The following is a 14,288-nucleotide window of genomic DNA, read 5'->3' on the forward strand; positions in this document are numbered from 1 at the left end:
TGTGTGCTGTATATAATTATTTTGTATATATAAATACCTATGCATGCATGTATATGTTTAAGAATTATTTGCGCTTAAATTCTGTATATATTTATAAATACATAATCTATATTATATAAATATAAATGTTTTATATATGAATAACACATTTTCTTAAATATATACATGCATGTGTGTGTATTTATATATACAACTTAATTATATACAGCACACACAAATATATTATGTAAACACAGACTTTTATTTTGGATGCGATTAATCGCAATTAATTTTTGCACAGCCCTAAAATAAATAAAAGCACTTTGGTCAGGTGCGTGGCTGTTGTGTAAGTGCAATACAAATAAACTGAACTTGACCATAATTCAATCATTAAAACAGAATATAGTTTCTTTAAAAGCAAAATTGTGCAAAATAAAACACGTTTTATATTCTTTTTTAATTATAATGTTTTTTACTCACTAATTTTTTTTTATGCGTAATAAATTATTTGCTTTGGGCACGAGAAAATTAAACTTAAAGTTACCATTAATTCAAAATGGAAGAGTCTTGTTTTTTATGCAATATTGCAGCATTTTTCATAAATGATTTATCCATCTCTTCTCTGATGATGTGTTTACTGACACGAGGGTGGGACAATCTGTCACTCACATTAGATCACAGCAATGGCAAACCACAACCATCTGATCAATTCCCGGTGGACATAATCATAAGTCCCGTCTTACATTTTTTAAGGAAGAAAAGATTATTACAATTTCTGTTTCAAGCCATCTTAAATAGAAAAATCTGGGCCTGGTTTCACGGACAGGGCTCATATTAAGCCAAGATTAGTCTTAGATCAATTGGTGTATGTATGTATCATTTATAACCATGCCTTAGAAAAAAAAAAGGTGTGCATCTTGAGACTAAGCAATGGCACTGACATATTTTAAGAAATGACAGTGCAAGTTGCTTTCAGTCAAAACAGGGTAAACATAGTCTGGGACTAGGCTTAAGTCTGTGGAACCGGGGGCTGGTCTCTAAAAATAAAACCTTAATATCTTCAGAAATAACTTTGCTTCTCAGATAAACACCTTGTTTTTATATTTTTACTGAAAAACAAGACAAAATACTGATTTAAAGGGATAGATCACACAAAAAATAAAAATCGATCAATAATTATTCATCCTCATGTCTTTCCGTAAGACCTTCGATCATCTTCAGAACACAAATTATTTTAATGAAATCCGAGAGCTTTCTGACCCCACATAGACATAATCACCACTTTCAAGGCACAGAAAGGTAGTAAAGACACTTAGACAAAATTAAAACAAGGTGTGTGACTACAGAGTTCAACCTTAATTTTATGAAGCGACAAGATTCAGTTTTGTGTGCAAAAAAACAAATGTAACAACTTTATTCAACAATTTCCTCTCTTTTGTCAAGTCTCCGATGCCGTTCACATGAGCACCACAAAGCTTGCATGTGTTGCTGACAGAAGAGCTGGCCAATAGTGAGCCGGCGGTCTAAACCCGGAAGTGCTGCACTGTGTTTACAATGTGAACAGCGTCAGAGACTGACACGGAAGAGAAGAATTCACAGAATACATTTTTTTTTTTTTTTTTGAGGCACAAAAAATAAAATTAAGGTTGAACTTCTGTAGTCACACGGACTATTATAACAATATCTTTACTACCTTTCTGGCCCTAGAAGTTGAAACGTTGCAGTCTATGCGGGGTCAGAAAGCTCTCGAATTTCATCAAAAATATCTTATTTTGTGTTCTGAAGATGATCGAATGTCTTACAGGTTTGGAATCACATGAGGGTGAGAAATTAATGATACAATTTGAGTGAACTAACCCTTTAAGCTGGTTAAGCTTCATTTCCATCAGGAAACTTTTGGTTAAATTCATGGAAATAGTAGGAAGAGTTTTCTGAGGAACTGACTGAGATGAGTCAAACTGACTTGCGATGATGTGCGTGGTTGAGGTAGGGAGATGCTATGAAATGGATTCAAAAGTGACAGATTATCATGCAAGAGCATGTGGGAGGCAGTTTAGCTCACCTGTGAGAAAAGGAGTTTTTGGACAGGTTCAAGTAGGAGAGATCGGCACAGCAGCCCCGCAACAGAGCTCCAAATAGCTGAGAGGAAATAAAAAAGAGAATGTAAAAAAAAAGAGAGGGAAGGAGATTGGCAGCAAAAGAATGGTGACAATTTGAATAATTCTGTAATTTAGGACCATTAAATATGACAGAAATATCAATACGAAATTAGAGATAAATTGCTGTCTGGCATTCTGGGTGCAATGACATAAATCATGGTGTGTAAAAAGCAGTTTGGCAATAACAAATTCAGAAGGATGAGGCACACTGTCAACTCACAGAGTCTACGGTACAGTCAGTGCCTGACAGATCCAAATGCACCAGGCAGTTCGGCTGTGCCAGGAACAGGTACAGATTCTACAATGAGGAAGAAGTATTGAGGCTGTTAATAGTGGTGTGTGTATGTGTGTGTGTGTGTGTGTCGTGTACCTGCCTCCGCAAGTTATTTTCAACATTCGTGTGTGTGTGTCCTCACAAAGAAATCATAACCAGAAAAACATTATGAGGACCTTATTGGAACATTAACATTATATATTATACGTTTCGTATATGCCTATGAGAAATTAAATGAAAAGCAACACACTCCATCCAACAGGGTTAGGAGAACTGTTGCCAAAAATATATCACATGCTAGAAACATAAAAATTACTGCAAAAATGATCCAAAAATTCACTTGATAATTTGCCTATTTAAATCCAAACAGTGACCAGTGTATTTTTGGCCAGGAAGTAAGTGTGTGTGTTTGTGTATCAAGCGGCAACCTCCCTGTCTCTCTCTTGAAACCATAGACAGTAAAAGACAGTATATAAATAGATATATATATATATATAATAGACAGTGTATATATATATATATATATATATATATATATATACTGAGCTGTTTCCGACCAATCAGAGCACATTGCACCTCTTGGATAGAGAGGCTTCATAGAGAGGGGAACTAAACAGAGCGTTACTGGCAGACTAAAAAGAGAGGTGCTGCAACAATGTAAAATATGTGAAAAATAATTAGTTTTTTTTTAACATTCAAACATGATAACCTATTCTACTGCACCCCAAAAACAAAATCAAAACTTTGTAAAAGGGCATAATATGGCCTCTTTAAGAACATTAAGTAAAAGTGAGATTTCTAACCGTTGCATCCTCTCCAGACAGAATCCCTGGGTTCTTACTCAGGTCCAGATGAAGGAGAGAGTTGGAGTAGTCATCACTGGAGCACAGGGCCTGCGAAAGAGACGTGACACCTGGGGGGGGGGGGGGGGGGACACAAGGAAAGGCTGAATCATAGAGCAAATCTAAAGTTCACAAGAAAAAATGCTTCTATTTTGCTTTTAAAACACATTTTTTACATATTCAGTTAAATTTCAGAATGTCTTGGTATTTCATCCTTCTGCTTTAATGAGTTTGTTTTAAACCTGATAATTGTTCTCCAGCATGATTTAAGAATGATAAAACAAGCATATTGAGCTTTAAATGGAAGCAAAAACATCTGTCTGTACAAAAAAGTTCACAAATATACATATTTGATTAGAGACTTTGTTTACACTTTGATCAAATCCTAAACCTTTGTGTATTTCCAGATTTAAATTAGATTTTGGATCCCAGATTCTCTATGTGGTCTTAGACTTTTAGGCCACCAAACCACAACATACACATACACAAAATGTTCTAAAGCACTAAGCAGGGTGGATTTTTATTTAGTTTCTAAAGAAGAAAATGCTAGTGATCGCCTTTTGTACTATGAGACAAAAAGACAGCTCTACTAACTCTGTTAGGTGTCAGTTTGCCAGTGAACTCAGCCAGTACACTTCCTCACCAGGGAGTAACAAAAAACATCCCACTGCGCTCTATGAAAGGGAATTTACTCATCAAAATGTTAACCACTGCAACCTTTCATGATACAGTAGTTTTCAGTTTTGCCTTTCACAGCTGCTGTAGTTCATATTTTGATATGTAAATTCTATTTTTACAGCTGATATGGTTTCACTTTGAAGTTCACAATACATCCTCAATGGATGTGGCAGATGCCACAAGTTCATTTTACTTCTATATTCAAACTTAAAACTTCTGCAATGAAGTCATCACAAAACAGATTATAAATAAAGATTAATGATGGGAGTTATTTCAAGTGGATTTTGATTCGTGGCATGTGCTGGAAGGCTATCCATCCATCCACTTGGTTTAAAAATGTATTGATTAAAAAAAGAAAACCAGAGGTTTAGCAGACCCTGGGACCAGCCAAGGATGCTGATAATTGAGTCTGGGCTCTCCAAGAGAAGACTAGCTCTTTGTTCATAAATCTGAAGCTCTCAAGTGAGATGCAACTAATCCATCGATAATCTTACTGATTTACAATAAGAGAGAACAGGAAGTTGATTCTAGATCAGTGGAGCGAGAAAACATTATTTTTACAGCCTGAAATGAAACATAGAGATTGCAGATTTTCTGTAGACCATGTGTCCAGACTGAGATTTGACAAATTATTTTGTGCCAAGATAGATAGATAGATAGATAGATAGATAGATAGATAGATAGATAGATAGATAGATAGATAGATAGATAGATAGATAGATAGATAGATAGATAGATAGATAGATAGATAGATAGATAGATAGATAGATAGATAGATAGATAGATAGATAGATAGATGAATTGTACTTGAGCAATAGTTGTTATAGACTTAACCAGCAGAGGGCGTTACACCTCTAGAGACCGATTACTTCTGAACACACCCTTAGAAGAGAGCGACGTCTTGGAGAGGTTAAGTAGACGCAAGCCTTTACTGAGCCGACACACTTGCTGGATGAGATTAGAAACTCCTATGGGAAAACAAACATCCACAAACACATCAGATCAGTCACAGACCAATTTACACACCGCGTATTATCATACACCTTCAGGCAAACACTGACATTGTTGTAGTTACGCTCACACATGCACACTTGTGATGTGATAGGCAATGGCATGTGTCAGGCATGATGGCAGGCTGAAACTCTGACCCTGACACATATAGAGGACGTACCAGTGTTGGAGGAGCTACTGTCAGTGAAAACCACAAGCTACTGACAAAAGAAGCTATTAAACTAAAGCTACTTAAAGGGGAAGTAGCCTTTTTAATATTCATTTATATATTTTTTTTATAAAAATGTATAAAATCTTAAATAAAATCTTAAAAAATGTATAATAATAATTATATATATATGAAGAGTTCAGATGCAAAAGCCTCTAAGTGCCATTTGAAATTTTCTTCTAGAATGATCATTTTTATCAAGCTTGTATATTTAAGTTCAGTGATTTCACTTAAATGGCAATGATAATTATCTATTAATTGTTATATAAGTGAAATTACTGAACTTAAATATACAAGTTTGATTAAAATCATTATTAAAGAAGAAAATTTCAAATGGCATTTAGAGGCTTTTGCATCTGAACTCTTCATATATAGTTTATATATATATATATATACTGTGAACATTCGAGTTGGCCAATAATGCCGTACAAAGTGACCTTCACTTTGTACGGCATTATTGGCCAACTCGAATGTTCTTCCATTGTCGCGCTATTAATAAATATATTTAAGATAGTAGCATTACTAGTAGTTTCTCTCCACCAAACACTGTACAGTACATACAAAATGACACAAAAACACACACATTAGAAAAACCAAAGCACACACACAAATCTAAAAGATGCCATTTTCAAATCAGCTACAGATTCAGCACAATCAGCCAGCAAAACAGACAATAAAGAACAAAACACACCCACTCAGAGACAGAAATAGCAGACGCTGATACAGAAAGTGTAAAACAGACAAAAGCAGGTAAACACACAGAGAGAAGGGGAGAGAGAGAGAGAGGGATAGTAGAACCAGAGAGACTTTGATGCATGTACCTTGGTTATCCAGTGTATTGTGGGCCAAGTTAATGGAGTGTATGACTGATGCTGGATTTTCTGACAGGGCAGTGGCCATTTTCTGTGGGAAATCTCTAAATGACAGAAAGAAAGTCAGTAGAAATGGAACTGCTATACAAAGCTCTGGGACAGAGATGAAATACAGAAGCAGAGATGTGGCAGGGGAAAAGGACTGGGAACAGCATAAAGGGGGAAAAAATGACAGTGACAGAACAAGAAACAAACTTTTGGATGAAAAGAAAGTGGTTGGAGTGATGAATAACACAAAGAGAGCTATAGAGAGAGATATAACTCACGCTTTAAGACCCGCGTTTTCCAGCGTGAGCTCCTCCAGACTGCTGGATTTACTGACAGAGTGCAGAATCTGCTCTACGACCTCTGAACTCTGTGTGTGTGAGAGAAGGAGAGAGGGGGGACAGGAGAAAAATCACTAATTTAATTCTTCATGAAGACCATAATGACTTCATGCACATTGTCACAGACTTTAGTTTCAAACTGAATGAATACCATTTTCATATCCCAAAGTATTAACACGGTACTTTAATTTGATGGCAATACGATCATATTCTTGAGTGTTCAAAACCGCATGTAGAGATAATAACCCTAACAATAATACCACGGTACGTTTTAGTACGTAAAACAAACAAAAACAGAAAAACAAAGGTTATAAAAGGATATTTACAATGCGCAAGTCTTTGCAATAAAGTTTGGTAAACCATGAGTTATACGCCATGGCTGCCACAATCACCGCAAGGTCCCTGTGACGAAAAGAGACAGAAGAGAAAAATCAAAACAGATTGTCTTAGTGAGGTGCTGCATCAACCAGAGGCGTTCTCACTTTGCTCATGCAACCCCTCGTGAGATTGCAAGACTAAAATAGAGATGTTATTATTCAAGAAAAATGATAGATTCAGCAATAAACGCTCACTGAGAGGAAAGCCAGGAGAGGAAGGGAAGAGGACAGTGTGTGGATCGATGGGAAAACTGATGCCAGGTCAGTGAATTACTGTCTATGATACAGCTTTTAAAATTGGCCCTGAGCCTAAAACCATTTTACCCGGTAGACAGAGCGGACCTTACAGCACTCATATGGAGAACAGAGAAAAAGGCGACGAGGAAAAGAAATGCAGAGGGGTTTTTCCTGTTGAGTACGGCTGATGGGCTGTGTTCTCATTTGCAGCTTCGTCATTCCTCTGTTTAGACGCTGTAGTGAGGCTGTAGGCTCTGTCTAAATGAGAGTTTCTCTACATCACCCGTTCGTCTCTCTCCCTTTAGATGTACTAATGGAATAAAATGTTTAAAAATCAATGACATAACATCTTCGAGACAGATGCAGCAGCATCTAGATGGTAGTTTAAGTGTCCCCACTGGTGAAATAGCAAGAAACAAAGGAATGGCAGATGAAGTGCTCTGCACTATAAAGGCTGTGTCTAAAATATACTTCTTTTTGCACATTTTGGATGTTCAACTCATAAGGCAATGCAAATAAACTCCACTCTTCTTTTAATGGAAATGTCACTGCCCACATTTACATGCACATCGTTTTCTGATGAAGGACCATATTTGACTTGTAAGAAAATCCACTTAGAAAATGGCTGGTGTGTTACTGGTGTCTATCTAGTCTGAGGTAGACTATCTTGGACAAGCAGCAAACCAGTGGTCAATTTGGTTTTTGGTAGGCTGGGCATCTTTGTCTTCAAGTGGCTGCACTCCCATTAGAGTTTCATCATGCGACTGCTTAAAAAAAAAAAAAAAAACTCTTTTTCAGCAGATAACCGGAACAGCCCTTGAGCAAAGTGCTCAATGAACCGTATCGTTTCTCAGAATCAGAGTATAAATATATTAAGTGCGTTTCCTTTTTTTATGTGTTAAAAGTCGTGTAGGTAAAAGTGCACAGATGATGTTCACAGGTCATATATATTTGTAATCCTGTTTCAACAGGGAGAGAGTTGTGAACCAGCCTTCAGCCTGCAAACACACACCCAACATCAGCAGAAAATACAGAATCTGATCTGGAATCAGTGAAGTCACCTGACACCGATTGGACGGATGTAAAAATAAACAGCATGACTTCCACCGGGCAGGAAGTCAGCAGAAACGCCACAGGAAAGACTGTTACTGTTTCAATTCAGCACATATTCAAAGCACTGGCTGACATCAGCATTCCTGTGTCAATTATCATTCAAATCCCTGTCAATACGAACCAATTAACGAAGCATAGATTAATCATTAGACTAATCCTTCCAATACGAAGAAGCTTTTATACCTCCGCTCTGTGGGATGTAGAGATGGCAATGAAAGTAAAGGCAAGCAATTAGAGGTTGCAGATACAGAACATGAATATTAAGATGAGATGCAAATTTGTGTTCTCTGGCTACCCGCTTTCCAGGTGACTGAAGTCCAACAGGTTAAACTCCCTGTTGTCCTGCGAATGATAGATGGTATCCACATCCTGAAAGAGCAAAAGAGATAGAGGAAGGCAGAGAGACCCAAAAAGAGGAAGAAAACATATTTAGAGTGCAATAACAGCAGTGACACACACAGAAAACGGGCCGACACAGCTGGCGCTGAAGATATTTTTGTGGTCAAAGTAAGCTCTTACCCACTGCACTTCCTCTTTACAGGTGATACCATTATAATCGCACAGAGCTGCATAGGTCTCAGAAAAGCCCCCTGAAATGGGAGAAAGAAAAAAAAAAAGCCTAAAAATGAAAAACCGCCCTACATGTATTTGAACAAATAAAGATTTAATGGTTTTTAGAGCACCGAAGGCAAAGAGCTCATTTTATCAAACTATTTTTCGCTGTATAGGATTATCGAGCAGACTTATTATTGCTAAATAACACTTCTGCTATTTAAATAAATATAAATATTATGTGAAAACAAACTTGCATTAAAAATGTTATTTTGGCCACCAACAGAGTTAATTAAAACTAAATTGAAACTCAAAAAAATAAAGTACTCAATCTTAAAGTGGTCATGAACTACATTTTTTTAATGTTGTCTGAAGTCCCCATATAATGTTATTCAAATTTTTACTAACTTAGAAATAAAACTATTTTCTATCCTGTTTTTTAAATGGGTGTGCCATATTCAAGACTTGGAAGTCATCAAAACATCAACTGCTATGATTGGGTTTTGCATATTAAACTAATTTTTAACGTTTTATTTTCAGTGTCTCTGATAAGCCTGCATTGAACTGTGTCTTGTTTGAAAAACAAATCGGCAGTAAAGAAGCGAACAATCCAACATTATGTTTACTGATGTGATCTGAATGGAACTTTGTAAACAAATCAATTTCATCCATGCTTTTCTAATGTTAGGATCACATGGATGGCAAAAACCAAAGACACTTTTAAAACGTCTTTCTTATAATCCTCAGAGCCATCTCTATGGTTTCGTTGCTGGAGTAAACCTTTGTTTGCTTCTTTCATATTTACTACAAGTTGATCTTTTCGTCGCACTATGACGTAATAACGTGACAAAGAGCTTAGTTTCAATACCCGCTGTGGTAACACTTTACTTGAAGGGGTGTGCTTAAGACTGAAATGACACCTTCATAACCATGACATGACATATGTCTTGAATATGAAGTAGGGTTTATGCATGTTTATGAGAACTGTCATTAAGTGTCTTTCGCTCAATAATGGCATTTTGAATGCAAATATGACATTGTTTAAGATGTCTTTGTTATGACATCTTGACATAAACCATAACCTGTCAGTGTCTTTGTCATGCCAACTTGAAATAAAACTAAGTTTAACTGTCATGTGGTTGGTTTTGACATTGGCTGTTATGAGGCCATTATGACTGTGTCATGAATATTTTCCGTGGCCTCAACTACAGTGGTACTAAGTGAATTTGTCATTAAAAAAGTTATAATGGCCTCATGACAGCCAATGTCAAAACCAAAAACCAGACAGTTTAATGTAAAGTTAACCAATAAAGCTAGGTGGTTTCTTAAGTTTGACCATTAATCTGCAATCATGTTTATGACAGGTTGTGTTGTCTTAGTAATGTCAAGTTGTCATGACAAAGACTGTAAGACACTGACAGGTTATGATGTTATGGTTTATGTGTCATAACAAAGACATCTCAAACGATGTCATATTTGCATTAAAAATGTCATAAATTAGCGAATGACACTCAATGACAGTTGTCACAAACATGCATAAAACTTCCTTCATATTCATAACACATGTCATGTCATGTCTTATGCACACTCCTTCAAGTAAAGTGTTACCACAGCTGTTTTTAGACTAATGAGGAAGTTTTGCAGTTCTGAAACTTGTAGGGTATTTTTATGATACAATTCTTAAATAGAGCATGGACAATTTGATTGCTCAATTCATGACATCTTTAAACTAAAGTTTAAATATTGAAATAAAAGCATTTTATATAGTATATAATAATACTAAAATAACACTGTTCTTGTTCTGGCTATAGAGTTGACACATCTCAGGATTATTTAAAGCACCACTAAATTAATAAATAAATACATAAATGTTTTTCTAAAGAACAAAAAGTTATTTGTGGAACTCCTCTAAGCGATTTTGTGCCACAAATGACACTACACTCCCAGTTTTCCATTGTTCTACCAAACAGGTAGTCTTTCTTCTGTTTACAGGGACACTATGACATATATTTGAACAATATATGTCAATATGTAGGGACATATTTGCAAAATTTCAAAAAAAGAGCTTGAAAGTGTTCTCCTATGCCATCAAGACTGAAACGCCTTTTGTTTCACATGTTTAAGTCTATATAAGTCAAACTCAAGGACTGTGTTCTGTATACAGGCTGCACAAGGCATCTCTCCCTGTCACCATATGAAGGGCACAGAGTAATTTGCATAGTCTTTCTTGTACCCACTATATCTGCTCCGTATAATGCTTTTAAAATTATTTGTCAATTTAGAACTTTTGTATTATTTTTTTTTTTTTAATTTATGTATCTGGCACCGTTTTAATTCTGTCCTTCACCGCCAACAGCTGCAGTGGCAAAACAAATATTGTTATATAATTTGTCATGAAAAGCAAAGAGCACCAAAAACAAGTAGATGGCATAAATTAATTGCAAAATATTCAAATTATTCTCTGAGAAAACAGCAGTGGTGAGAGGGGAAGAAAAAGAGATTAGAGAGATTAAAATCTGGTGTATAATCAAAATATTTATGAGCTTGTGTGTGGATGCATGGACTATATGTACTTCTATTTCTCTCACCACATGCTCTCTGCGTCTCCACTGAACTCTCAGAACTCGGAGAAAATTTCCGATTTCCATCAGTAACATCTCCATCTGAGTGAAAGATGGAGGGGCTGAAAAAGAAGAGGGAGGGGGAGAGGGGGATTCGCAATGCATCAGAATCTCAGTTATTCCGACCCAGCATGTGAACACCTGGCCAAAGAGCTGAAACAGGAAAGAGAGCGAGAGAGTTGAATACTAAGACAGAAAAAGAGTGCTATTATGCATTGCACTAATCTCCTACTGTCGGAATATGAGAAAATCTCTCAATTAACTGCTCAGCAGTGCCTCACACCCCCCTGCTGCTCTAGCAGATACTGACTTCTATAGGCAGCATTATGGATTCTACAAAAAAAACCAAAAAAAAAAAACACTACATTAGCACTAAGATACAGTGGATAGGCAACAGAAATCTGATTTGCATTTCTGCTTGGATGGTGTGCAAATAGAGATCGTCAACAGGGTTAGTCTAAGCCTCAGACATTGTGTTCACTGACGCTCAATCTGGCAAGCTTTAATCTAATTTACGAGAGTAAGGGCACACAGGTTTCTTTTTTTATCAGTCTGCCTGTGTTTAAATGGTGAAAATTCAATATTAACCGAATTTTCCAGGTTAGTAGTAGTTTATTTGATATCAGTGATGCGTGGGTTGATCCAAAATGAGCGGGTGCCTGCGGTCCCCCGCGGTTACCCGCAGTTACGAGTCATCCAAAAATATTTGTAATGATATTCTGGTCGCGGTCGGTTGGGTCGCTTGAAATAAAGATGCCAATTAAACCTTTGTTTTTATATAGTAGGCTACTAGACAAATTTTCTATGAAATAGGCTACATAGGCCTACACCTTATTAGCTGAATAACTGGCAGGAAGATACTCCGGGATATTGGTTTATTTCGATTCGGAGGGACTGTCAGGCATGTCTGAATAACTTTAGTTATTTGTGGATCAGCGCTGACGCAAGGCGCGAACTGTTTCGAACGATTCTGTATGATTTATTCTCATACTGGTTCCACCGGTTCACTAAAAAGAACCGGTTCAAAAGAACGATTCGTTCATGAACCGGCCATCACAGTCTGCAGGTGTAGATGGATGCGGCAAGAGAAAAGGTGAAGACTGGGGAGTGGAAGCTCCGCAAATACACAAATAGAAAGAACAAATTGTGGGAGACATTTGCCGAAATAATGAAAGATGATGACCACAGTGCTGGCTTCGTGTGTAATTCTTGCGATGTTATTTATACATTTGTGTTATACGTCTTTGGCCCAATGACGCTACGACTTTTAAAAAATGCGGGTCAGGAAGTAGGTCGGGTACAATATTTTCTTTCTTTTTTTTTTGCAGTTCGAGTAGCGGGCGGGTTAGTTGAAAACGTCGGTCGGGTGCGGATTGTTTATACATTGGCCCGCCCATCACTGCTAGATATCCATAAGAAGAACTACTGTATTTATTTCACTTTACAATGTTTAAATAATGTAACAACTTTTGACAGACCTTGCTCTGTTCTGTGATGCGCATTTGTGACGTCACGTAATACGTACAGTTAGGTTGAAAAGGTCTTACAGAACAGAGTCATCACAGAACAGAGCAAGGCGAGCATTTGTGCTTATAAAAACTTAAACTTTTTTATTTATGTTTGAAATGACTGATCGTTTCGCTAGATAAGACCATCTGGTGTCGTTTAAAGCCCTTTGAAGCTGCACTGAAACTGGACCTTGAACCGTTTGGTGCCTATTGAAGTCCATTATATCCCGAAAAATTCTGGAATGTTTCAATCAAAAACCTTAATTTCTTTTTGACTGAAGAAAGAAAGACATCTTTGATGACATGGCATGGGGGTGAGTAAATTATCAGCAAAAGTGTTTTTAAAAGTGAACTAATACTTTAATATATATTATTTACCAAAGTTTTCATTAATAAGTATTTATTACGTTTTTCTTTGTGGTGGTTATGGTTGAAAAATGTTCAATAAGTGCTTTTACCATATATATATATATATATATATATATATATACACACACATTCATACAAATATAATATAATATAATATAATATAATATAATATAATATAATATAATATAATATAATATAATATAATATAATATAAGCACTAACTTTTGGATGCAACAAGTCTACAATGAAAAACCACTGGTAATAAAACAAAGCAAACTGTGATTGGCCACTTTATGTTCGAGTGGGCGGTTCTTGGGGACCGTTTCGCTGTCAAAGTCTGGCTATGTGGGACAGTAGCAAACCTGTGGGGTTCTTAGAAGACTTACGTGTAGATGGAGTTGTTGAAGATCCGAGAAAGAGCAAAGTTGATGTGGTTAATCAGCTGATCCAGGTGGTCATTAGACTGCAGCCTCAGGGAATATGTGGACTTGTCTGTTTCTATGACAACCTGTAAAGGAAAGAACATGCTTTAGAAAAGCAAAACATTTATGACAAGTAGTGGGAAAAATATGGCAACAAAAGCTAAAACACTGGAGCCCTGTAAATGCGTTTTCTACCTGATTATCCGGGTGGGTGTTCATTGCCCGAATCTCCAGGAAGTTGAACGTTTGTTCCACCTGAGGGGAAAATGAGCATCATGCTATAAATCAATCTAAATCAGATTACCGCAGTGCTTTGAGATGGAGCAGACAGGTGCATAATTGCCTACCGTACCTTGGTTGGTATCTTGGGGGCCATGAGGTACAGCCGCCATGTTGCCAAAACCTGAGGGACAAAAGAGAGTGTGAAAGCACAATTAATAGGGCAAGATTAAGTGCAAAGTGAAAGACTCCTCAAAGAAATAATGGTTTAGGTTTCCCTGGAGAACAACCTGTTCAACTGAATTCAAGTCATGAAGTAGTTTAACCATTTTGTCAACTGAACACTTTACTAACTTTAGGATAACGCTACAGTTAAACTGGGCTCTTATTTGTTGTGCATTACGCAACACAAATAACCTTATACACAATCTAATACACATCTGCAGTCATTGATAGTTTAAACTTTTTTAGCAAGTAAAATGCCTTTTAATATTATTCGAAAAACATTCCCCCCTTCAGGA

At 36.6% G+C, this 14,288-nt stretch overlaps 1 protein-coding gene across 2 annotated transcripts in view; it reads right to left on the bottom strand.

Annotated features, from left to right (window-relative positions):
- Positions 1 to 14,288, bottom strand: part of carmil3 (capping protein regulator and myosin 1 linker 3) — a 51,437-nt gene that overhangs the window by 24,886 nt on the left and 12,263 nt on the right. For both annotated transcript variants that reach the window (XM_039654703.2, XM_039654702.2), the window contains exons 3-15: positions 13,901 to 13,951; positions 13,744 to 13,803; positions 13,513 to 13,634; positions 11,217 to 11,311; positions 8,596 to 8,666; positions 8,372 to 8,445; positions 6,676 to 6,751; positions 6,290 to 6,378; positions 5,973 to 6,067; positions 4,814 to 4,900; positions 3,216 to 3,325; positions 2,359 to 2,436; positions 2,042 to 2,118 (exon numbers count right to left, since the gene is read on the bottom strand). In XM_039654703.2, coding sequence (XP_039510637.2) covers positions 2,042 to 2,118; positions 2,359 to 2,436; positions 3,216 to 3,325; positions 4,814 to 4,900; positions 5,973 to 6,067; positions 6,290 to 6,378; positions 6,676 to 6,751; positions 8,372 to 8,445; positions 8,596 to 8,666; positions 11,217 to 11,311; positions 13,513 to 13,634; positions 13,744 to 13,803; positions 13,901 to 13,951 — 1,085 coding nt within the window. The remainder of the gene's footprint in view (positions 1 to 2,041; positions 2,119 to 2,358; positions 2,437 to 3,215; positions 3,326 to 4,813; positions 4,901 to 5,972; positions 6,068 to 6,289; positions 6,379 to 6,675; positions 6,752 to 8,371; positions 8,446 to 8,595; positions 8,667 to 11,216; positions 11,312 to 13,512; positions 13,635 to 13,743; positions 13,804 to 13,900; positions 13,952 to 14,288) is intronic.

The sequence above is a fragment of the Pimephales promelas genome, chromosome 5 (genome assembly GCF_988280905.1).
Source record: "Pimephales promelas chromosome 5, fPimPro1.hap1.1, whole genome shotgun sequence".
Lineage (NCBI taxonomy): Eukaryota > Metazoa > Chordata > Actinopteri > Cypriniformes > Leuciscidae > Pimephales > Pimephales promelas.